Here is a 26480-nt window from a genome sequence, read left to right as displayed (position 1 = left end):
CAAGTACTCTGCCTCTGAGTTACACCTCCAGTGCTAAAAATGAAAATGTATTTATCAGAAAATAAAGTCAAATGAAAAACTTGAGACAAAACTTGAGACTGAACAAAGAAGAAGTGACTCACAGAGGAAATTCAAATGAGCAATATAAAACTTAAGAGAGGCAGGGCATGGTGGCGCACGCCTTTAATCCCAGCACTCTGGAGGCAGAGGCAGGCTGATCTCTGTAAGTTCGAGGCCAGCCTGGCCTACAAGTGAGTCCAGGACAGCCAAGGCTACATAGAGAAACCCTGTCTCGAAAAACCAACCCCCCACCAAAAAAAAAAAAAAAAAAAAAAAAAAAAAACCCTAAAAAAGAACAAAAAACCCACACAAAAACAACAAAACCAAACCTCAGAGGGTTTTAAAGATACATTATTTATTTTTATTTTAGGGCAGGGTCAAATTCTCTATGTAGCTGAGGATGACTCTGAACTTCTGATCACCCTGCTTCTGTTTCTTGAGTGCTGAGATTACAGGTGTTTGGTACCACACCTGTTTAATGGGTCCTAACAGAAGGATTCCTGTGTATTAGGTAAGCACTCTACCAACTGAGCTCTATCAACCTCAGATATTGAGGGTGGGAATGGGGGGAGATGATGTACATGTGTGTACAGATGTGTACTCTCCAAATTTCTCTGTTTGGCATAGGGTCTCTCAGTGAACCTGAAGCCTGACGTTTTAAGTAGGCTGGCTGGCCAACAAGCTCCTAGGATCTGCCTGTCTCCACTCATCAGCAGAAGGGTTAGAGGACTGTACACCCATGCCTGGTTTCTGCATATGGACTCTGAGAATTTGAAATTCTTCACAGCAAGTGTTCTCACTCCATGAGCCATCTCCCCAGCTTTTTTCTTTTTACAGAGATAATATTTCATTTTCTGTCTGTATATTATAAAATGTATACAGAACAAGACATATAAATGTTCAAACCACAAAACATCTAATAAATGTTACCGTTTGTTATGTTTGCTTCTAATTTAATTTTTCAAGTAGAAATATCTTTAAAATATTTGTAGCACTCAGATAAAAAGAATAAAGCGGGCTGAAGAGATGGCTCAGAGGTTAAGAGCACTGTCTGCTCTTCCAGAGGTCCTGAGTTCAATTTCCAGCAACCACATGGTGGTTCACAACCATCTGTAATGTGATCTCACGCCCTCTTCTGGTCTGCTGGTAACATGCAGGCAGAGCGCTGTTTACATAATAATAAATAAAATCTTAAAAAAAAAAAAAGAATAAAGCAAACATATGTGTATTTTATCTATGATTTAAACAGAACAGTCTGAGAACAAACAGGCACAGTGGCACAGTGTGAAGGCCAACTAGGGCTACATAGTAAGACCTGGCTACCTGGCTTTAACAGGAGGGAAAAGAAAAAGCCTGAGGATTTCTGCAACTCTCTCACTCTGTGTTCTACATGTCCATTCTTTCTATGTCCTCTACATATCACAAGAATATGGCACATTTCAAACACACAACAGAAGCACTCACCTTCATTCTACCCTAAATAACTGCTAACTTCTACTTCACAAACTTAGACCCTGTAAGCAAGTAGAAAACAGAAGACTCTAGTGGGGAAATTCTTGCATTTCCTATAATGGAGAAATTACACCTGGTAATATTCTAATGCTTCTTGTGTTCTCAGAAGTCCCCTCCAGCTTTTCGATCATTTGGAATATAAAGTGAAGCTCTTCTGCCTTTACTTGTACACAATGTAAGGAATTAGGTGGACGCACATTCAGAAAGTTGAGGCAAAAGGATCACAAGTTCTAGGCCAGTCTGGGCTACACTGTAAACCCTGTTTCCAAAAACAAAAACAAAAACAAAAACAAAAGGGTGGGGGGGGATTCTATAATGTGACTGCCTCAAACAAACAGAACAAGGCAAAATAAGCAAAATCAGAATATACACACAACAGAAAATACCTCTCTTTCTTTTTCATTGTATCCCAGGTTGGCCTCAAGCTTGTGATCTGCCAGTCTTGGCTTCTTGAGCGGCAGGATTATAGGAATATGATATGGCCTAGCCCAATATTCTCTTTATAACATTCCTAACATCCCTTATTAAGCAGTCTAGATGGCTCAGGTGCTTGTTGCCAAGCCTGATAACCTGAGTCCAGTCCTTAAAATTCATATGCAAGCAGGAGAGAACCAACCTCCCCAAGTTGTCCTCTGACCTTCACATTGTATACCAAGTCCCTCTACCCCTTGCTAGGAAGTACGTAATTTTTTTTTAATGGAAGTTGAGGGGATCTGGGCAGTGGTGGCACATGGCATAACTCCAGTTTCAAGAAATCTGACAATGCCTTCTGACCTCCCCAGGCACAGCACACACACTGTGCAGACATGCACGCTGGCAAAACACCAATATACATAAAATTATAATTTAGAAAAATCAGTTTCTGTTATAAAAACGTAAGTGGGCTCAGTTTTAATAACTCTAGTAACTGGCTAACATAAAGCAGCCTGACACTCACACACAAGGAACACAAGACTGCACAATTCCTAGATTTAGTACAAAAGTATAGAATGAAGCCAGGTGTGTGATGGTAAAGACTTTAATCTTAGCACTCAGGAGGCAGGAGATCTTTTTTGAGTTTGAAGCTAGTTTGGTCTGCATAACAAGTTACAAGCCAGCTAGGGTTACATAGTAAAAAACAAAACAACAAAACCTACAGAACAAATGTATGACGTAGGAAACTCAGAGTCTAGAAGCAGAACAAATCCATATAAACACTGATTTCTGTAGAACGGCAACAAAGAGCAGTGCAGCAAGACCAGGGTCACCTGTCTTCCTACACAGACACAAACCCTCAGTTACAGATGCAGGAATGAAGTACAGTGAAAAGCTTCCTAGAAGACAGCAGTGTAGAATATCTCAGTGACTGAGTGAAAAAGGATGCTTTAATCTAAAATTTTCAAGATGTTTGGGCTATTCTTGATGTTTTCCTTTTTTAGACTGTTTATTTCTTAGTTTCTGTGAAACCAAGTGTTGCTACGCAGCTGTTGCTTAGCCTTGTATTTGCTACACAGCCCAGGCTAGCCTCAAGCTCACTCATGGTATTCCTGCCTCAGTCCTAGGATTACAGGTGGGTGCTACCATACCCAGTGTCTACGCTTTTTCCATTTTGATCAATTTTGAAAATTAGTATTACCAATTTCTTTTCTTTCTTTCCTTTTTTTTTTTTTTTTGAGACAGGGTTTCTCTGTGTAGCCCCAGCTGACTCACTATGAAGAGAGTTAGGAGGTCTATTTCTCATAATTGTATAACTAAGTGAGCCAAAGGTCAAAGAATTTTCATTGTCTCTCAACTGAGTGTAGAAGGCAAACTGAACAAGTAATAAAGTAGAAGACCTTAAAAAGGTAAAATATGCTAGCATACTCCTAGGTTAAAACATAGATATATATTAAAAAAAAACAAAAAACAAAAAACAAGATCCTAAATTTAGCATTAAGAATGCTAATGGCAGAGCCAGGCAGATAAATGTGAGTTCCAGGACAGCCTGGTCTACAAAGGGAGTCCAAGACAGCCAAGGCTACACAGAGAAATCCTGCCTCGAAAAACAAAAACAAAAACAAAAACAAGCTAATTGGACTAAGGACTAAATAAAACCAGAGGATGTGATAAAACAGGATGACAGAGTAAAAGAAGTCTATAATATTGGTTTAATTATTTTCCCCTTATAGACCTGAAAGGTACACTGGAAGACTAAGTATTGAAGAGACAATAAAAAATTGAATTTATTTGATTATAAATAATAAGCAAATTTAGATTTATTTATTTATGTGCTTTATATATACAAGTGTGTTGTCTGCATATACATTTGTAGTATCAGAAGAGGGTATTGGATCCCATGAGACTACAGTTATATAGATGGTTGTGAGCCACCATCTGTGTGCTCTTAACCACTGAGCCATTCCTCCAGCCCCTGATTATGTAGATACGACCTCACTATGTACCTCTGACTAGCCTGGAACTTGCTATCTAGGCCAGGTTGGCATCAAAGAGATCTACCTGCCTTTCCCTCTCCAATGCCTGGATTAAAGGAGTAAAGCTCAGGTGAGTACAGTGGCATACACCTGCAGCCCCTGCACTTGGGGAGGCAGAGGCACGCAGATTTTTGTGAGTTCAAGGCCAGCTTAGTCTACAAATCAAGTCTAGGACAGCCAAGGCTACATAGAGAAACCTTGTTTCAAAAAACAAAAGACTAAAACCAAAGGAAACCAAAAAAGGAGTGAACCCCTACACCTAGCCAACAGTTAATTCTTTTAAGCCCCAGAGTCTCTCAAAATTGACTGTAACTTTTCTCATTTATTTCTATCAACATAATGAAAATGTACAATTCATTCTTCAGAATTCATTTGAAAAAGTGTTACACTTCACATTTCTCTCAGTGACAAATAAGCCCAATGACCACAGCCCTTAAGTCAGAGCTTACAAGTTACTTCAAATCTAAGAGAACCTTTTGGTCTAAGTTTCCTCCATTTTGCCAACAAGAAAATAATTAAACTCAAACTTGCTGCTATTCAGAATGACACTCCTCAGTCAAGCCATCTATCTCTTACCTTGATCATTCATACTATCCATGATGGTCATCAGTTTCTTTAGCCTTGCCATTGACTCCTGCTCATTTCCTTTGCTCATAAAATCTGTTCCAAAACCTGGAATCATCCCCTAAAACAGATTTAAGCATAGTCATCAATGATTTAATATTGCTCAAAATGTCAATATTTAAATATTAGCTTTGAAACTAATTCTTAAAAGATCCATTTTACTCAAATGATTAGTCCAAATATATCTGTTCTTAGAAATTACTCAGGGAGGCAGAGGCAGGCAGATCTCTGCTAGTTCAAGGCCAGCCTAGTCTACAAAAGTGAGTCCAAGATAGCCAGGGCTATGCAGAGAAAAACCAATCTTAAGAATACAAAAAAAGGCTGGGCAGTGGCGGTGTGCATGTGTAATCCCAGCTCTCAGGGAGGCAGAGGCAGGCAGATCTCTGTGAGTTTGAGGCCAGCCTGGTCACAAATTGAGTCCAGGACAGCCAGGGCTACACAGAACACAAATAAACCCTGTCTCAAAACACCAAAAACAAAACACATATTATGTAAACTCATGAAAACATCGTAGCAAAACCCACTATTTTACAAAATTGGTTGACCCTATTATGGCAGGTGGCTCTTATGTTATAGCCATGCCTGCTGCTTTGCAGTGCATTAAAATTGCTGTCTTTGTAAAAATAAGATGAACACAAAAATATATAAGGAAACTTTAGAAACATTTAGGGGTAACTAACCAAGATCTGACTGAATGGGCCCATTTTCATGATATTCTGAAACTGTTCATACATGTCTCGCAGTGTAAACTGACCTGAAATACAACACAAATAATTCAGATATAGTAGAAAATGTACATTTCCATTCAATAAAACTATTTTCCTTAAACATGAATTCATCTTGAAGCATACTATCCAATCAACAAATATTCACTGCACATTACTGTGTGGAAGACAAGATGAATGCTGTAAGGATTAGGAGGCACATGGTCAGGCTCTAAGAGAAGCCTACTACTACTCCAGCACATTAGATAGATATATGCAAGCACACAGAAACTTAAAAGCAAGGCAGACATACTACACCTAACAAAATGGCTACAATTAAAAAGCTTAGACATAGCAAAAGCTAAAGAGAATATAGAATAAACAAAATTCCTACACATATGGAAAAATATAAAAGAACAAAAATGATTTATAAGCTCTGTAATGTGCTAGTAATTTAGCTACCCATGATTAGGAAAATGGACAGACTCAGGATGAAACAGTACTCAAATAATGCCAGGAGTGATGAAGCATGCCTTTAATCCCAGCAGAAGCAGCTGGATCCTGTGAATTTGAGGACAACCAGGTCTATAGGCTGGTTTCTATCTGAAAAAATTACAGTTACACATAACTTCATTGATGATTATAAAAACATTATGTTAATGGGCATAGTGGCTCACATCTGTAATAGCTATATTCAGGAGCTGAAAGATAAGATTCTTTTTGTTGTTGTTAGTTTTTGAGACAAGATCTCTCTGTGTAGCCTTGACTGTCTTAGACTCACTTTATAGACCAGGCTGGCCTCAAACTCACAGAGATCCACCTGCCTCTGCCTCCCAAGTGCTGGGATTACAAGCATGCACCACCACACCCTGCTGAGAAGGTAAGATTCAAGTTTGTAGCCATCCAGGGCTAAAAAGGAAGATTCTATCTCTAAAACAAAACCAAATTATGTGGTGCTGCTCAGATGGCTCAGTGGATAGAGGTTCCTGCCATGCAACCTGATAACCTGAGTTCAATCCTTGGGAACCACAAAAGGTGAAATGAGAGAACTGATTTCAGTTGTCCTCTGATCTCTCTATATATAGATGCCATATCATGCTCACTCACACACACATCACACACACACAATAGTAATGATAATGAGAAAAATAATAATAAGTTCAGGGAGAAATCATGGTGTATGAAATAAACTGATTGGGGGAAAATGGACACACCACAGAATTTGGAAAATACCCTGGGCTGGAGAGTTCAGTGACTAAGAGAGTTTGCTGTTCTGCAATAAGGATTAGTGTTCAGCTTCTAGCATCCACTTTGGCCACTCATAAAGAAGTGTGGCTTGGTGGGTAAAGGTGTTTGTCACCAAACTTAAGGAGCTGAATTTAATCCCCAAAGCCCACATAATGATGAGAGAAGAGAGTCCTGCAAGTTATATGCATGACATGACATATGTGGGCATACACACATTCATACACACATACTTGAAAATTTTTTTATAAAATAAAATAAGTGATCACTGAACAAACAGAAAATCCATGCAATAGAATCAAATAAAACTTTTAAAAAAATCAGGCAACGCTGTTAAATGTTAACTGGAGAACAAGAGAACAATGATTATATTTGGAAAGTAGGCAGAGTTTAGTGAGCTCAGAATGAGCAGAATATTAGGAATAAAAAACAAAAAATGCCTCAGAGATGCAAGGAATTGAAGTCAGTAGGCAGACTATGTAGTCAGAGAAGAAAAACTAGGGGACTGCTTCAAGACAGAAGAGCCTGGCCTGGTACACGCTTTTAATCCCATAACTTCTAAGGCAGAGGCAGGGGGATCTGAGCCCAGCCTACTATATTGTGAAACCCTGTTCTCAAAAGACAACAAAAATGACAGAAGGCAGAGAAGTCAGGCAATGAAGGGTAAATTTAGCCACTGAATTGTAAAAGGAACTTTTATTTGCCTGTTTCAGTTGTTATCTGGGAGGTTTACTGCTTCCTTTTGCTAACTTAGGCCTAGTTCTGGAAGCTTCTAGCCTCCACACAATCTAACATAGGCCTAGAACGTTTTCCGCCTGAGTCTTACCGCTTAATAAGCTCACCCTTACTTGTTCTTACTGAGCTCTGGGCCAGCTGCTTCAACTCAGCTGTTCTGGCTCAAACTCCTCTCCCAGCTATCAATCTGGCTTCTCTCTTGGCCTCTGAATTGTTGTGCTTGGCTTCAAACTAACTCAGCAATGTGTGTGTGTTGTTTTTGCTTGGTTTTTTGAGACAGGGTTTCTCTGTGTAGCCCTGGCTGACCTGGATTGGCTTTGTAGACCAGGCTGGCCTCAAACTCACAAAGATCCGCCTGCCTCTGCCTCCCAAGTGCTGGAATTAAAGATGTCTGCCACTGGTGGTGGATTTAACTCAGCAATGTGTTCTAATCTTCTGGCTCCTCATTCTCTGGTTCATTCCATTTTCACCTGAGTTCTCTCTCTGCAGCCCATCTATTACTGTCCTGGTAAAATGGCCCCCTCTCCCTCTTTCTCTCTCTCCCAAGCCCTCCTCCACCTTTGCATTGCCCCTTAAGTGCTACCCTTTCCTCTCTCCTCAAGAGAATTGGGTGTGCCCTATTCTGTAAAATCATCTTTGATCTATTACTTTTTCGGCCACTCAATTAGACATCTCTTTCGATCACGCGTGCTTCTTTCTACAAATTAACTTTAGCTTCATTGTTAGGGATTAAAGGCGTGTCCCACCACACAGACCTAAGCTTTTCTTTACTTGAAACCTGCTCTGTACCGGGCTAACCTTGAACTCAGATCTACTTGGCTCTATCTCCTGGGTTAAAGGCATTTATATATTCCACAGACCTAAAAAAAAGGTCTTTGGATGTGATTTCTTGCCAGAGCAACCACATTCTGAATTAAAATTCCTCTACACTGAAACTGTATTTACCATGGACCTATGTGTCAGATACTGAGTAAGGTACTATGAAGATGAAAGATGAACACAGCTATGAACCTTACCTTCGAACGGGAAAGGTAAGCATCAAATGAATGATGAATGACAACAATTAACTATAGAATACAAAGGAAAGTGCATCAGAGGCTTCTACTCTACATCTAGGAATCAGGTAGGGCATGTTAGAAGAGATCAATATATGAATTAAGTACTTGTCCACAGGTAAGATAAAGACAAGATATATATAACAGAGGGACTAGCGAAAGGTGTGAGCAACTTACACTTGAGAAACTCAAAGTCAGCAGGTTGGCGGAGTGCTAAACATAGCAGTGTCAAAGCCTTGTGTAGAAGATGGAAACTAGAGAACGGGATCTTTTACATGCACTTTAAGGACAATGGGAAGCTGCTGGAGGACTTTAGTGTGACGGATCAGCCAGGCATAGCGGCACACACCTATAACTCCATCATTCCAGAGGCTTGAGGCAAAAGGATCCCAAGCTCCAGGACAGTCTTGATGTGGTGGCTTGAATGATAACGGTCACCATAGGCCCATATATTTGAGCGTCTGGTTCCCAGCTGGTGGGCTGTTAAGGAATGCTTAGAAAGTGTGGCCTTGTTGGAGAAATATCACTGGAATGAGCTTTGAGGTTCCAAAAGCCCAAGCTTTGTGCCTGTGATTCATATGGAAGCTCTCAGCTTCTGCTCCAGTATCATGCCAGCTTGCATGCTGCCATGCTTCCCACCATGGTGATCATGGACTCACTCTCTGAAATTGTAAGTAAGCCCCCAATTAAATATTTTTTTTTTGTAAGTTGCCTTGAGCATGGTCTCTTCAGGGCAATAAAAAAGGAACAAAGACACTGGGCTACATAGAATCCACGCTTTAAAAAAAGGGGGGGGGGGCGGTTGCTGGAGAGATGGCTCAATGGTTAAGAGCACTGGCTGCTCTTTCAAAGGCCCTGGGTTCAATTTCCAGCACCTACATGGTAGCTCGTAACTGTCTATAATTCCAGTTCTAGGTAATTTGACATCCTCACACCAATGTACATGAAATTAAATAAATTATTAAAAATAACAACAGCAGATCAAATGAAAAGAATTCAGGGAATCTAGGAAATATTTGTAAATTAGATAAATACAAAAGTTATATTTGAGAAGTAAACAAAGGAGTACCTGGCAAAATGAGCAAGAAAGAGGGGAAAAAGCAGAATAAAACACAACACAGGAATAAACAAAAAAGACCTGAGTAAAGCCAGGATGATCACTATCACCATGTTAAGTGTTCATGATGTGCTAGGTATTTCTGTGTATCTTGTTATGTGACAGTCACAACCACAGCAGTAGTATCACCTTTTTATAGATAAAGCTGAAATTCCCTAATGGAAGAATCTAAGACTTGAACACAGATACAGAAGTGGCCTTTCACTCATATGACATGAAGAAAGGGCCTATATGTTCTTTTCTTTTTTTTTTTTTTAAGATTTATTTATTATTATGTATACAGTATGCATCAGATCACATTATAGATGGTTGTGAGCCACCATGTGGTTGCTGGGAATTGAACTCAGGACCTCTGGAAGCGCAGTCAGTGCTCTTAACCACTGAGCCATCTCTCCAGCTCCGGGCCTATATGTTCTTAATCTCATTCTTTTACATTTCTTTTTATGGTCGGGTATGGTGGCACACGCCTTTGATTCCAGCACTCAGGGAGGCAGAGGCAAGAGGATCTCTGTGAGTTTGAGCCCAGCCTGGTATACAAAGCAAGTCCAAGACAATCAGGGCTACACAGAGAAACCCTGTCTCAGAAAAAAAATTCTTTTTATACAGTTTATTATATACACATATCATTGGGAGGGAGCAAGTTAAAAATATATACTCCATAGGTCAGGCATGGTGGTGCATCCTGTAACCCCAGAACTCAGAGGTAAGAGAACTGCCACAAACTGAGGCCAGCCTGATCTACATAGTGAGTCCTAGGCCAGCTAGAGCTATATTTATTGTAAGACCTCCTCTCGAATCTCCTCATGGAGATGGCTTCAAACATGACAAACCAGCCACTGGGCAAAATGTCCTCGTTCCAACCACTGACAGAATTCTGCCTAAAACTTGGCAAATTTGGATGAAAGCAGAGTCGATGGCCAAACTCTGCCAAGACGGTCAGCAAGTCCTCAACAGTTCCTGGTTCACAAATATGTCTGTCAGATACACTGGGCCAGAAGGCTGAAGATGATGCCCCAACGTTTTGGAGAGCTATGGGTGACTATTCAGGCAGCAAACTGTCTGTCTTTTTTTTTTAATTATTATTAAATTTGGAAGCTGCTAACCAACACTTCCTGTTTAATCAAGTAATTAGTTTTACTCCTTCTCAAGTCTCTGATAGGGTTGAAGACCAAATAGTTGAATTTCACAATTAAGACTACTTGTTTAGGGGTTAAGATGTTTTTAGGTCTAGATAGATGTTTTAAGTTGACAGAGATGAGATATGATAGATATTGAGTTATGTTCAGAATTTTAGACTCACTGAGATAGGAAAATGTTTTCTTCAAGGTTGCCAAGTACAAACAGCCAAAACACTATGACTGTAACATGGATGTAATTCCTGAATGTTCTGTGGTTCTTTTTGCTGTATTTATTTTTTATAGGTGTAGTAATATAAATGTACATGTAAAAAAATTTTTTTAATTAATTAAAAAAAAAACAACAACACTAAAAACGGCCAAGTGTGAATGGTATATCCTGTAACCCCAGTACTTGAAAGTCAGAAGCAAGAGAAAATATATTCAAGACAAACCCAGAAGGCAAGACACTGTATATTCTGACTTTCCACCTATTTTTGTTTCAAGAACAAAATAAAAGCTTCTATTTTAACTTTCAGCTAATTTAATAATAACATACCATAACAGTAATTCAGTAGCTGATCAGGTGCCCAAGAATGATTTGCATATAAATAATCTAAAACAAGTATTTGATTTTTTTTGAGACAGAGGCTCAGCATGTAACCCTGGAAAGCCTGAAACTCACTTTATAGACCAGGCTAGCCTTGAACTCAAAGAGATTAAAGGCATATGCCACTATGGCCAGCTTTTAAAAATTATTAAAATTGACTCTAATTATAGTATCATTTCCAACAAATTAATAGTAACTTTATCAAAAAGGTGGACTGGGAAGATGGTTCAGTGGGTAAAGGTGCTTGTCTTGCAAGTCCAATGACTCAAGTTCAATCCCTGGAACCTATATAAATGGGGGAGAAAGAGAACAAACTTCATCTACACAGTTGCCCTCTGATCTCTACATGAGTGTGGTGACACATATGCTACTCCCTCCCTACATACATTTTATTTGTGTTTTGTTTTTGGAGACAGGGTTTCTCTATGTAACAACCTGGCTGTCCTGGACTCACGTCGTAGACCAGGCTGGCCCTGAACTCATGGAGATCTGCCTGTCTCTGCTCCCAAGCAGTGGAATTAAAGACATGTGTCACAACCACCTGGATATTTTTTAAAAAGAAAAGAAAAATCAAGGGAAAAGATGACAGTGCATGCCTATGACCCAGTAGAAGCACGAGATCAGAAGTCTAAAGCTGGCCTGAGCCACACAGGAAGACACTCAGAACACCAACAGGTTGGGAAGCAGACTAGCAGGAAAGCACTTGCCTAGCATGCACAAAGCCCTGGGTTCAATCCTCAGCACCACAAAAAAGGAAAGAAAAACAAAACAGAGAGAAACCATGTGCGATCAAATGCTTTTTCTGCTACAAATATACCATGCTTCAGCTTCTCTATAAGTGCCTCATTATCATCCAGTTTCAACTCATTGACTTTATCGATCAGTCCTTCAATGTCACCCATACCTAAAAAACACCAAAGAGAAAAGTTAACAGCTAACAATATGCTCACTTTTCATCATACAAAAAACACTGACACATGTTAATAGTTTTGCATTGCTGGTTAAGTACTCTTACTGCACGTTATGTGAAAAAAACTAAAGCTAAGAATGTTAAATGGCAGCAAAGACATAAATCAGGGACAACTGCCCAGGGCTAGCCTCCTAATTCCGGGCCCTAACTATGCCACTTTCAGACATACAAAGGTTTTACTATCATTACAACTTCTATTACAATAACTACTTATGTCTGTATTATGTGCTCAAACTCTTCCAAAACTCTGCATCTACTATGCATGTTTCCATGTTAACCACAGCAAGTAAGAGGTTAGAGGGCTAGAGACACGGCTCAGGAGCACACACCAGGCCCTGGTTTTGATCCCCAGCACTTAAAAAAAGTGAAATTGAAGTTGGAAGGGTAAACCACAGAAGGAAATGACCTTCTTAAGCCAGTTAGTAAGGACAGGACTAAAGCCCTAACTTGTTCTAAGATCCATACTATCTCAAAGGCTGCTCTGTAGTTCCATACTGTACTTACCAAGAAGTTTGCTGATGAAAGGTTGTGTTTTGAAAGGTTCAAAGTCATCTATATGTTCCCCTGTACCAATGAAAATAATTGGACTTTTTGTGGCAGCAACTCTACACAGAAAAAAAGTAAAATATAACCTCAAAAAAGAAAATATCCAGCAGATTTTTCAAAGACAATAGACAGAATGTATAAAACTCAAGTTTCTTTTCACTGCTTAGAACTATACCAAAGAGATTCCAAAATTCTGTTTCTACCTAAATCTCTTTTATGGATCCTAACAGTTCCATTACTAGAATGTTTCAAAAAAAAAGTAAGAAACTCATAAATATACACACACACACACACGCGCGCACGCGTGCGCGCGCGCGATCCCAAGACACAAAACAAATGATTTACAGAACAAAGTGTTTAGCAACAATCACAACAGCGAAGCTTCAACTGATACTCACGCACTGAGAGCACCACCTCCTTTTGCATGACCGTCAAGTTTTGTCACTATTACTGAAGCCACATCTACTTTATCTTTAAAGGCCTTTGCCTGGGCCTCACACGCCTGTCCAATGGATGCATCCATCACATAGACAATGTTATCAGGTTGCTAGAAAGAGTAAATTAAAATGACACATTTTTACTAGTGTTACAAAAAAGGTCACCATGAGCATGCTTAGTACACATACATTTAATCAATAAATATGGTCTGAGGGAAGCACCATGCATTAGGTGGCATATAGATCTTGACAAAGAGATAAATGAGGAAAACTTGGTGCCCATGATATAGAGAAGAAAATATGGTAGCCTGTTTGGAAACTATTTTGAACTGAGGCCTGAATAAAGAAGAAAGTTGTAGGGAGGCGGTGGCAGCTGCGTTTAACTGCAGCACTCAGGAGAAAGAGACAGGCAGATGTCTGAGTTTGAGGCCTACAGAGCAAGTTCTAAAACAGCAAGGCTATAAAGAGAAACCTTGTTTCAAAAAAAAAGAAAGAAAGGGTGTGGTGGCACACGCCTTTAATCCCAGCACGTGGGAGGCAGAGGCAGGCGGATTACTGTGAGTTCGAGGCCAGCCTGGTCTACAAAGTGAGTCCAGGACAGCCAAGGCTACACAGAGAAATCCTGTCTCGAAAAAAAAAATCAGAAAGAAAGGAGGAGGAAGAAAGGAAGGAGGAAGGACAAGAAGAGGGGAGAAGGAAAAAGTTATGCAAGACCTTCAAGAATGACACAAAGGAACAATAAAAGTAAATCGAAAAAGTACAAGGCAGAAGAATGTATTATGAAAACAGAATCAGTAACACACTGAGGCTATTTCCCTAAGATCTGCTCACACTGGTTAAAATAACAGTAGCATTAAAAAGTGCTAATTTGTACTAACTAGTAAAACTCACTAACCAAAGAACGACTGGCAATGCCCTAATAGCCAAGCATGAGTTTGCAATGCAGGCAACAGGTGTTAAGCTGCTTCTTACTCCTACATTATTTGCATCATAATTTTATTTTTGTTTTGATTGTTAAGATAGGATGTGGTAGTTTGAATAAAAATGTTCCCCCAAGCCCTCCTACATTTTGAATGCTTAATAATTAGGGAGTGGCACTACTTGAGAAGGATTAGGAGGTGTGGCTGGGCTGGAGGAAGTGTGTCATTGGGGCTGGGCCCAAGCCAGGCGCAGCTCTCTGTCTTCTCCTGCTGCCTACAGATGGGGAGCTACTTACTTCTCATGCACCCTGTCTGCCTGTGTGCTGCCATGCTCCCCGCCCCACCCCCATGATAAAGGACTAAACCTCTCAAAGTGTAAGCAAGACCCATTAAATGTTTACTTTTGTAAGAGTTGGTCATGTTCTCTTTTCCACAGCAACAGAACAATGAACAACACAGGGTCTCACCAAGTAGGCTCGAGTGGCCTAGAGCTAGATATATAGACCAGGCGGGCCTTGAACTCAGAGATCTGCCCAAGTACTAGAATAAAAGGTGTGTGCTACTACATCTAGCTCCATCTTTTAGGAGCTTTAAAGGAGACACTAAATGACAATATTAATGCTTCATTTTAAAAAATCTTCAAAATTATTATTTCTACTGAACTTAAGCAATAAGAGAAAAGCCAACAAGTACAGATAATTAATTTTTCTTTTGTGTTTCTATACTGAAGACTAAAAATGATGGCATTAAGTCCTTACCATACAAGGATAGATCCCCCAAACAGAAACAAATTATTTAGCAGCTGTCTTTCAGGCAAGGAGCAATTTATATTCACCACAAACTCAATCAGGTTTCATAGTTAACTTGACTGAAGTCCTTAAAGTGGTATTCCACAGAAAGCTACTTACTATAGCATTAGAAACTTGAAGCATTTCCTCAAACAGAGAGTCTTCTTGTTTGTGACGACCACTTGTATCAACAATAATAATTTCAAAATTTTCGTTTTTGAATTTCTCCACTCCTTCAGAAGCAATGATGACAGGATCCATTTCTGTATAGCTATTTAACATAAACAAGTAATTTAACAAGCCCACAATGGGAAAACATACAGATATTGTTTACTTGGAAATTGTCAGTTTACTTTTAATCTGCTCTGAAAAACTGAAAATATAGCTTCGATTTAGAAGAAATTACTAGCAAGTAATAAATACAGAAAACCATTTCTTTGGCATCATGAGGAACCACTGAACTTCTCCTATATAAGACTGCATAACTACTGCAGTTTTTTTCTGAGTTATTTCCATAAACACCTTTTAATATCTTCTTTACAAAGTATATTATACCTGCTCTTCCATTTAACAACCTTAAAAAAAATCATTTTATGAGGTTATTAAATGCTCGCATGAGCCGGGCGTGGTGGTGCACACCTGTAATCCCAGCACTTGGGAGGCAGAGGCAGGTGGATCACTGTGAGTTCAAGGCCAGCCTGGTCTACAAAGCAAGTCCAGGACAGCCAGAGCTGTTACACAGAGAAACCCTGTATTAAGGGGGGAAAATGCCTCAATAAAACAAACTTTTAGATTATACAGCATCCCAACATCACATCAGATGACATCATCATTTACTATGTATACCAATGTTGGACATTAGCAGTTTTTCTGGTATGTTAGTATTAAAAACAGAGATGAGCCAAAATAAGTAGTTCTCTGTCTGTCTGTCTGTCTGTCTGTCTGTCTGTCTCTCTCTTTAAAAAGATTTACTTATTTATCGTGTACACAGTATTTTGCCTATACACCAGAAAAGAGTACCAGATCTTGTTACAGATGGTTGTGAGCTACCATGTGGTTGCTGGGAATTCAATTCAAGACCTTTGAAAGAGCAGTCAGTGTTCTTAACCTCTGAGCCATCTCTCCAGCTCCTAAGTACTTCTCTTAAAGAAAAAAAAAAAGGGGGGGGGGGGTGGAGGATGGCACAGCAATTAAGAACACTGGCTGCTCTTCTAGAGGTCCTGGGTTCAATTCCCAGGACCCAAAGCTCAGCTCACAGCCATGTTTAACTCCAGTTCTATGGGATGCAATGTCCTCTTCTATCCCCCAGGGCACTGGGCAGGCAAAATAGTAATATATAGAAAATAAAATTAAAATGACAGTTACTAACATTATTATATATTATTTAATCAATCAATCAATTATTTTTTGAGATAATGTCTCGCTATATAGCCCTGGCTAACCTGGTACCAGCTATGTAGCTCTGGGTAGTCATGAACTTATGATAATCCCCACTCAGTGTCTTATGAACTAAGACTATAGCTATACAACTAAAATTCATAAGAAAACAGGATTAAAGATCTTCATAGAAAATGGTACCAACTACATATATACAAATAGGAGGCTTCATAAAAGGTTGCAGTAATTATCATTCTAAAATTAAACTGCCCTTTCTAACAAATGATATAATAAAGTATGCCATTGTGTTCATTTTTTTTTTTTTTTTTTTATGTATATACGGGCTGGAGAAATTGCTCAGCTGTTAAAAGCTAGACTCACAATCAAAAATATTATATGCACCTACTTATTTACCTACTCTTCCATATGTGTATTCTCTAAGCATGAATAAACCATGGTGCACCTGTGGAGTCATAGGGCAACTTGAAGTGTAGATTCTCTTTCCAATGTCAAGTTCCTGGGGATTGAATTCAGGTTGCCAGTCTTGGTGACAAATGCCTTTACCTGCTGAGCTATCTCATCAGTCCCCACTGTACTCATTTTAATGAGGGTTTTTGTTTGTTTGTTTGTTTTTTGGCAGGAGAGATTTGTTTTGGTTTTTGCTTTGTTTTGTTTTGGTGGAACTAGGTATTAAGCTCAGGGTCTTGTATGCCATAGGCAAGTACTCTATCCATAAGCTACATGTCCAGTTCCAGTTGATGGGTTTTAACAAAATTATGCATCCATAAATCATTATGGTAGGACTCAAGGTACAAAGCAGTTGTGTTGTGCTGGCTAGTCTTATGTCAACTTGACACAAGCTAGAGTTATCTAGAAGGAAGGAACCTCATTGAAAAAAATGCCTCCCTAAGATCTGGTTGTAATGGTGCCATCTCTGGCACCATGGCAGGCTGAGCAAGCCATGTGGAGCAACCCAATGAGCAGCACCCTCTATGGCCTCTGCATCAGCTCCAGCCTCCCCAGGCTCCTGCCATGTTTGAGCTCCTGCCCTGACTTCCTTCACTGATGATGAACTATAATGTGGAAGTGAAAGCCAGGCAAATGTTTCCTCCCCATGTTGTTTTTGGTCATGCTGTTTCATCGCAGCAACAGTAACCCTAACTAAGAGAGCTGTCAATTAATTATTTAATTTAAAGTAAACTATCTTTTTATAAACATATGTATGGTAGTTGATAATAAAACAGCATAAAAATGCTAACTAGGTATGTCAACATATACTTCATTGGTGGCACACACCTTTAATCCCAGCACTGGAGGGGCGTCGGGGACAGAGGCATTCAGATTACTGTGAGTTGGAAGCCAGCCTGGTCTACAAAGTGAGTCCAGGACAGGCAAGGCTACACAGAGAAACCCTGTCTCAAGAACTCCAACAAATAAATAAATACTTATTTGTAGGTGTGTGTACGTATGTACGCACATACATACGTACATACATGCATGCACACATGCCACAGTACACATCTACAGGTACAAGAGTAACCTTACAAAGTTGGTTCTCTCCTTCCGCCATGTTTCTGTGGGTTAAACTCAGGCTGTCTGGCCCCTGCTATATACTTTTAAATGATAAAGAATTTCAAGAACATATTCCCTAGTATGAGTAAGGAATGCTTTGGCTATCTTTAAAAAAAAAAAAAAGGGGGCGGGGATGTGAGCCAAATATGGTGGTACATACTTTGTATTTGCAGCACTCACAAGACCGAGACAAAAGGATCACAGGATAGAATGCAGCCTGGACTACTAGAGTTTTCAGGGTCAGAATGAACTAAACATGAGACTTGAGTCTCAACAAACCAAAATAGACAGGAACCTACCTTCCATAGAATGGAATTCTTGCTTTGGTGGCATTCTGCTTTAGCTGGTCAAAAGCTCCTAAGAGATAGAGAGTTGATGAAGTCTCAAATGTGGCAATAAAAATTACAGAAAACAAATTTTAAATGTCAACACACTACCTGCTCTGAATGTATCTGCACATATCAAACAGGTCTTCCAACCTTTTCTCTGGTAATAATATGCTAACTGTGAAAGGAAGATTCAAAATAAAGTATCAGAAAACATAAAAAGTCATTTTATATATAACTTATTTTGTTTAATCTTATTTATCCAAGAAGTAAAATAAAATGTTCATAATTCTCTTGAGTGTAATATAAAATATCTCGAGGCATAGTAAAACTTTTAAAGAGTTTAAAGTTTTGGTTTTTTTTTTTAAGATTTTAAATTCAGGGCTGGAGACATGGATTAGAGGTTAAGGCATTGACTGCTCTTCCAGAGGTCCTGAGTTCAACTCCCAGCAACCATATGGTGGCTCACAACCACCTATAATGAGATCTGGTGCCCTCTTTTGGCCTGCAGACACACATGCAGGCTGAATGCTATATACATAATAATTTAAAAAAAAAAAAAAAGATTTTAAATTCTGATTCTCATTCAGTGAATATAAGATGCAGCAATGGTCACTGTTAAAAATGTTCTAATATTAGGCTAAAACAACTCATACCATCCTTTAATAATAATTATTACTCCTGTCCTTAAATTGTAACATGACTACCGCTTGTGAAGGAAATTAAAAAACAAAACAAACCTACCAACTAAGTTAGGGAGCCCAATTATAAAAAAAGGGCCTGATGAATACATCTTTTTGAGACAGGGTTTCTCTGTGCAGCCTTGGCTGCCCTGGAATCACTCTGTAGACCAGGGCTGGCCTTAAACTCACAAAGATCCACCTGCCTCTACCTCCCAACTGCTGGGGTTAAAGGCGTGCGCCACTTCCACCTGGCTGGAGAGATGGCTCAGCAATTAAGAGCAGTGGCTGCTCTTCCAGAGGACCTGGGTTCAATTCCCAGCACCCATATGGCAGCTCACAACTATCTGGAACTCCAGTTCCAGGGGATATAACACCCTCACACATATATGCAGTCAAAACACCAATGTACATAAACAGGAAGTAGAGTACCTTTGTTTCCTTCAATTAAAAAAAAAAAAATCATTGTGTGCATAACAGCTCTCCCTCCTACCACCCCCTCTTTTTCAGCCTGTATCCCTGGCTGGCCTGAAAGTAACTACAGGACAGGGTGTCCTCAACACATAAAGGGCCATCTGTTCTTTTTCCATGGCATCTGGCCATACTTACTCTCTTTAAGAACAGGAATTGCTTTTTCTTTTTCAAAATAAGCCAGAATTAACATTTTTTGTTTTTTGAGATGGTTTTATATACCTAAGGCTGACCTCAACCTCACTATGATATGAGATGATCTTCAATTCTCGATCCTACCACCTCCAGATGTGGCCATCACTACAAGCTGGTATCACCACACCTGTCTAGGAAATCTAACATCCTGATAAATGTCACAGGAGACTATGGGGTTCTACCATCTTTCTTATAAAATATTACAAAAGCAGAAAAAAAAAAATACACCAAGTAACAAAACTATAAAACAACAGTCTATAGCTTGGCTTTAAAATAAAACTTTACTTATACAAATGTATGCTCCGTGTGACTTTTTTAGCATTTACCTTTGAACATGTTGTCGTTTTTCCACTCCCTTGCAATCCCACAAACATGATCACATTCTGCTTTCCTTTAGTTGGTGTCCATGCTTTAACTCCAGGGTCTACAAGCTATATGTCCAAAATAAAAATGTCAGACTAACATGTGACATTCAAAAGCCCCTGTCCCTACGGCATTTAAATATGACTGCCAAGCTAAAGGCCTTTTCAATTTACTAAAGCTACCATAATCCCAACATTCTGAGGCAACACTACCAGCTCCCTTCATGCAGGGTTAAATTTAAGAATTTTTATAAAATATTGCAGGGTTAACATTGTACTCAGGCCATCTTAAGAAAAAGTGATTTATCAAATTTGACAACCTGAGTTCAATCCCCAGGACCCACATAGAGGAGGAAAACAGCTAACTCTCTCAAGTTGCTAAACATGGCACATATTTGCCAGACACACAAATACATAAATGTAATTTTTTAAATTTCTCATAAAATATAAAAAGTTGAATCTATATAAAATATTTTATTATTTAGACTATATACACTTATATTTACTCAAATATCATTTCAGCATGCAATCTATATAGTGAGATATTTTATGTTTCTTTTCTCAAATACCAAGTCTTTAAATCCAACCAGCGTATACTTTTTGAGTTTGTCTTTCCTTTAGGTTAAAAACAGAAAAAATTTAAATAAATTAAAAATTGGTTTGAGGTCAGGCATACTATTGCATGCCTTTAATCCCAGCTCTTAGGAGACAGAGACAGGCAGATCTCTATGAGTTCTAGGACAGTCTGGTCTACAAAACGAGTCCAGGGCTCTGTTACACAGAGAAACCCTGACTCAAAAAACAAAACAGGAAAAAAAAAAAAAAAAAGGTGGTTTGATAGTACGGATAGAACCCAGAGCTTCATATAGCAAGGCAGGTACTCTACCATTTATGTTATATCACCGTCTCCTTTTTTTCATTTAAAGTAGGTGTTTAAATTAAATTTCCTATTTAAATAACCTTACAATTTAGCCTAGATACATTATAAGTGCTCAATTACTACGTGTCTAGAGACTTCGACATTGCTATGTATGTTCAATTTGACAAATGATTATATGAAGCAAAATGATAAATGGCACACAAAGATATCTAATTCAATTATTAAATTTTTCTTTCTGGTTTTTCAAGACAGGGTTTCTCTGTGTAGCCTTGGCTGTCTTGGACTCACTTTGTAGACCAGGCTGGCCTTGAATTCACAGTGATCCACTTGCCCCTGCCTCCTGGGTGCCCTGCCTTTTTAGCGTCTCAGGTTACCCAAGCTAGCCATAAACTCACTATGTAGCTGAGGCTAACCAAAAACTCCTGGTCCTCCTCCTATCTCTTGAAAGCCTGGATTACAAGCATGTACTACCATGTTTGCCAAGTATAAAGAATCCTAGGCCAGGCGTGGTGGCGCACGCCTTTAAAACCAGCACAGGGGAAGCAGAGGCAGGTGGACTGCTGTGAGTTCAAAACCAGCCTGGTCTACAAGGCGAGTCCAGGACAGTCAAGTCTACACAGAGAAACCCTGTCTCGAAAAACAAAAACAAACAAGCAAAAGAATCCTAAAAGTGTGTTCACCAGCTTAATTCAATTTTGAGTCTATTTGGAGCCTGAAACATTTACCTGCACATGATAATAAATTCATAATCATTGTTAATATTCTAACCCAGAGGCTTACAATCTAAGTAAATTTATTATGTATTATTATTATCATTATGATGATGCTCATACAAATCTCATTCTGTAACCTAGGCTGGTTTGGAACTCACTCACTATATAGCCCAAGTTGCCCTACAACTCCTGCTGCAGCTCCTGAGCGCTACAATTACGGGGGGGGGGGGGGGGGGGTGGGGGGGGGCGGGAGTGAACTGCCAACCTGGTGTAAATAACCCTTTAGTGAACACAGCTATGTTAACTCACTTACTACCTTTGTACTTCAAAAGCAGAGCTGAAGAGCTGCAAGAGAGAACATGTGGTTCTAAAGCCCGTATGAGGAAGTCAGTCACACTCATCCTAGACAGTGTCATCAAGGTATTACACATGAGTTATTACAAATGAGTTTCAGGGAAAGACTGGTAAAGACAGGGAAAACAAATCACAAGCATGTGCACAACTTTGGAAAAACTTTTAAAATAGGCAAAATCTGTCTTAAAACAGGGCCAGTTCCCTTCCTCCTATCTCTTTTCAATATGGAAAGGCTGCCCTACATTAAACTCCATTCTGTACACCTCATGGCAGAATAACTTGGCTATTATTACCGAACATTTTATAAATCTATCTTCTCTTCCTCCTAAACTATGAAACATGTCCAACCTTTTGGTATAAAATATCCTTTATAAACACACTCATTTGTAATGGATTAGCTGCAATACGTAATTTGAAGCCATATAAACCTTAAGTCTGCTGTACTGAAACTGAGATCCTAGTACATGATTCTGTAACACCATACATTTAAAAACCTAAGTCACTGGTTTACTGAGTTGTGTAAATTTATACTATTACTCATTTTACTAATCATTAAAAATCTTAAAGTCAGTACTGATTTCAGCAGAAAAAAAAAAAATCAGGATTTTATCAAACTCGAGATGCAATTTTTCCTTTTTTTGTGTGTGGTGTTGAGACTCAAACCAGGGTTCCCTAGTTCATATATTTCCACATAAAATTTTTAACATTTTATCAGCTACGATGTTATCAGTTATTTTCCTTCAAGTGACAGGTTCACTCTATTTAGGAAAAAAATTCTGCCAAATTAAATCCAGGTTAGAATAAGCAGCTTATGTGCTTATTGCTCATTTATATAAAATAATATTCAGCTTGTAACTGAAGTCACAGATATGCTAAGAGGATTTTGAAACCTGAGAGTACAGTACAGACAGGACTTTATCTATACTTCCCATTTCATCCACAGAACTTTAAAAAGACACATGCATAGTCAACAGTCACAATTTAATACAACTGATAGTATCTACTGTTTGATCAAGGACTTCCTTAAGTCAGAGTGGGCATTTAACTGTTTGCTAGTAAAGTCTACAGTCACTAATATAGTTTAGTTAGTGTTACTGTCTTTTTGTTTTTGGTTGGGGGAAGTTGTATTGTTTTTTCTTTCTTTGTTTTTTGAGACAGGGTTTCTCTGCATAGCCTTGGCTCTCCTGGACTCGATTTGTAGATCAGGCTGGCCTTGAACTCACAGTGATCCACCTGCCTCAGCCTCCTTGAGTGATGGAATTAAAGGCATTTGCCATCATGTCTAGCTTGTCTTTCTGTTTTTGAGACAGCATCTCACTATGTAGCTTGGCTCGGCTCAAACTCAGAGATCCACCTGCCTCTGCCTCCTACGTGCTAGGATTAAAAGAGTACACCACCACTGCCTGGCTATCTTTTTTCTTAACATTTTTTTCTGTGTGTATGTGTTTGTGCTCATGTCCCATGACACACACGTGAAAGTCAGGGAACAACTACAGGAGTCAGCTCTCTCTTCCATCACATAGGTTCCAGGATTGAATTCAGGCTATCAGTCTTAACAGCAGACACCTTCACCAGAGAAGCATCTTGCTAGCTCAAATTTATATTTAAATACAGGTGAACTGTCCATAAAATATATTAAAAGGGACTCAAAAGCACTGAGTTGATAGAATCATAATCTTGACACACTTTTACCTTTACAAGTTCTTTGAATACAGCATGCTGAATCATTTTTCTTTTGTTCAGACCAGATGCCATCTCTTCAAGATCAATCGCAGACCTTCACAATGGTGACAATTGGGGTAAGAAGGAGAAAAGTCAGTTAGGGTAATCTAAAAGTACTTCTATCCCACAGAATGTAAGAGTATTCAATTATTCATGTTAATTAACATTCATATAATTGTTACAGACTTATAAGCTTATACCACAAAGATTTATACCACTAAATACTAGATGCAAGACTTTGGTTAATTTTTCAAGGCTTTTAGTTCAATGCATAAATATAATTTCTCTGTCTGTAACTAAAGTATTAATTTCATTTTTCTTGTATCTTGTAAATTTTATACACAGAGAACTCACTGACTGACTTTCTAGTTCTAAATGCTAGTAGTTCTCTATTTTTTTCCAGATGATGAACGCAGAAAGAAGGAACGCTATTGGTGGTGCCCGTGTGGTTCTAGATGCTCTGTGCATGTCCTCTCCTAGTGGATACAGTAACAAACGCACACACAAGACTTCTTCAAACATGGGCAGAGAAACTAAAATGGAGAACAAAAGAGACTATAACTCTTCAATCATGAAGAAGGTTGATTCATGTAACTTTACCACAATTTCTTTTCATAAAGAAATTGAATTGTTAGAAAGGTTTTACATTAGGATGGTATCACATTAAGAAATGACTGAGCCCACCCAAATAAAGAAGTAGAATAGGAGAAAACTTACAATGAAATGAAGCCATTCTTGGTTTGGTCACTGAACCACACTATGGAAATATATAGTCCTTCTATCTTTCTCCTGTCTTCTTTCTTCCATCTAAATCTTTTAGCTAAGACTTAAACTTCACTAGATAACTAGGCTGGCCTTGAACCGACTTTGGCACCCCTCTTGCCTCAGTCTCCCAGGCACGAGCCGTTACACCTTGTCCCACAGGCTGTTTTCTAATGCCAGTTCTCTATCGTTCCAGTGCTGGGTAGGAGTATCTCATAATAGAGCAAGCTTTCCTAGTTAGGCCTCAACCCCAGTAATCCAAACTTAGTTTCTCTTGTTTTTACAGAATTAATTCAACTTACTTAACATTTTCTCTTAGTTGCTTCACTAGTTTAATATTAACATCTGCTTCCAATAATGCTGTACATACTTCTTTTAGCATAGCATTTAATACCTGAAAATAGATAAAATTGAAATATGATCAGTGTTTTACTTCAGTGACATAAAAACAATGGTTGACCAGGTTTTATATACTGTAGGAGCTTACTATATAGCACTGTCACACTAATGGAGGTGAGAAAAATTTTTCAATTACCTTTGGAGAGAAAATACTATTAAATATGCAATCATTGTCAAAAGAGGCATAGCATTTAGTTTTACACAACCAAGTATTAATTATCCCTATAGTACATGCCACTCCACTATGCAAAAATGTTAATCTTTTATATAAGGAATGCTACATGGAAGATACAGGAAAAAAATAAACAAGTAAGCACAAGTTGCCCAAGGAGAAGGAAGGACCATGAAATTTTAGATCTGTGGAGACAGAACAGCAAACTACATTTCCAGATTCAAGCATTTAAAAGCTACATTGTTTTGTTTTGGGTTTTGTTTGTTTGCTTGGTTTTTTTCTTGTTTTTTTTTTTTTTTTTTTTTTTTAACTAAAGGTAGGTTTGAAGGACTTTTAAAGTTCTATCTAATAACTAGTAAGATGAAATAATGGAAGGAGCGATGGCTCAATGGGTAAGACCACTTGCTGTTCTTCCGAAGGACCTGGGTTTGATTTCTAGCAGCTCACAACTCCCTATACCTTGAGCTCCAGAGACCTACCCTCTTCTGGCTCTTGTGGGCATCAGCATTGATGCACACATAACCTCTTACACACACACACATGTACATACTTTTTTAAAAATTAAGTTAAAAAGGCAAAATGACACAGTGTAGGCATAGAATTATTGTGTAGTTTAAATGCTGATTTCTGTATTCCCCATGTCTACATGCAAACTTTGTTCTGAGAATTTATTATCTAAATGTTCTGTAAACTCTGTTCCCCAATTGTCCCCCTGATATGCCAATAAAGCAGCTTACAGTCAGTGGAGGAGGGGCTAGGGGAGGAAGCCAGGGGATGCAGCCACAGGGTGAGGTCCAAATAAGATCAGGAGGAAGGAAGCTGGGGCTGAGGAAAGCTATAAGGGGCAAGTATTGCTGGAATGTTTGCTGGGAGTAGGACAAAATAATACTGAGGGTTAAGGTCAGACTTAAACTGCTCTTATTGTGTTGTGGAGCCTGGTATTAAAAGAGTCTCAGTTATTTGTGTGATAACTGGGTTAAGAAACTAAGAGAAACAAACAGTTTTATAAAAATAACATCAACACAGTAGTTGATTTTTCAATAAAAATCACTCTTTACTGTTACAGTGTATTCTACATCAAATTAAATCACAAGTCTAAAGAGGTGTCCAGTCCCACTCTCTCATCCCAGTAACAATGTACAAGCACTGTATTTTCATACCTCTTCATTGATAATGGTGGCATTGCTCAATGAGCGTAATGCTGATGTTATTTTTCTTCCAAGATCTGCTAGAACCATCTTGAAGTTCTTAAGATATACTTATGAGAACTCTAGGGAAAAAAAAAAAAGTAATTGAAAACCATTTCTCATTAACTCTTAACCAAAGAAAAACAATATTTAAATTCCAATTAAAGTATTCCAATGTTTGGACACTGTCATTTCAGCTTCTAGCACCTTGACCTACAACTTTAATACATTCATTTCCAAAAGATAAATTTCATTATGACACCTTTCATTTAAACATCTAATTAGAAAATCCTAAACATAAATCATGAGATTTAAAATGTTAAATAATATCTGTTAAGGAAATGAAAATATGATCTTAAGCTAAGTTTGTTCTCTTTTTGGCACATGCTCATGAACATGGGTAACTGATTGATGCATCAT

At 38.7% G+C, this 26480-nt stretch overlaps 1 protein-coding gene across 3 annotated transcripts in view; it reads right to left on the bottom strand.

Annotated features, from left to right (window-relative positions):
• The window catches only part of LOC127189350 (signal recognition particle 54 kDa protein), a 68566-nt gene that overhangs the window by 31342 nt on the left and 10744 nt on the right, over positions 1-26480 (bottom strand). For all 3 annotated transcript variants that reach the window (XM_051146127.1, XM_051146146.1, XM_051146118.1), the window contains exons 2-13: positions 26034-26143; positions 24605-24696; positions 23511-23595; positions 19836-19940; positions 18275-18341; positions 18137-18194; positions 15009-15159; positions 13142-13290; positions 12702-12802; positions 12045-12131; positions 5327-5400; positions 4599-4707 (exon numbers count right to left, since the gene is read on the bottom strand). In XM_051146127.1, the coding sequence (XP_051002084.1) occupies positions 4599-4707; positions 5327-5400; positions 12045-12131; positions 12702-12802; positions 13142-13290; positions 15009-15159; positions 18137-18194; positions 18275-18341; positions 19836-19940; positions 23511-23595; positions 24605-24696; positions 26034-26111 (1156 nt within the window). In that variant the 5' untranslated portion in view covers positions 26112-26143. The remainder of the gene's footprint in view (positions 1-4598; positions 4708-5326; positions 5401-12044; positions 12132-12701; positions 12803-13141; positions 13291-15008; positions 15160-18136; positions 18195-18274; positions 18342-19835; positions 19941-23510; positions 23596-24604; positions 24697-26033; positions 26144-26480) is intronic.

This window comes from Acomys russatus, chromosome 1 (genome assembly GCF_903995435.1).
Source record: "Acomys russatus chromosome 1, mAcoRus1.1, whole genome shotgun sequence".
Taxonomy (NCBI): Eukaryota; Metazoa; Chordata; class Mammalia; order Rodentia; family Muridae; genus Acomys; species Acomys russatus.
The sequence above is the reverse complement of the archived record's forward strand: the minus strand, read 5'-3'. Positions and strand labels throughout refer to the sequence as shown.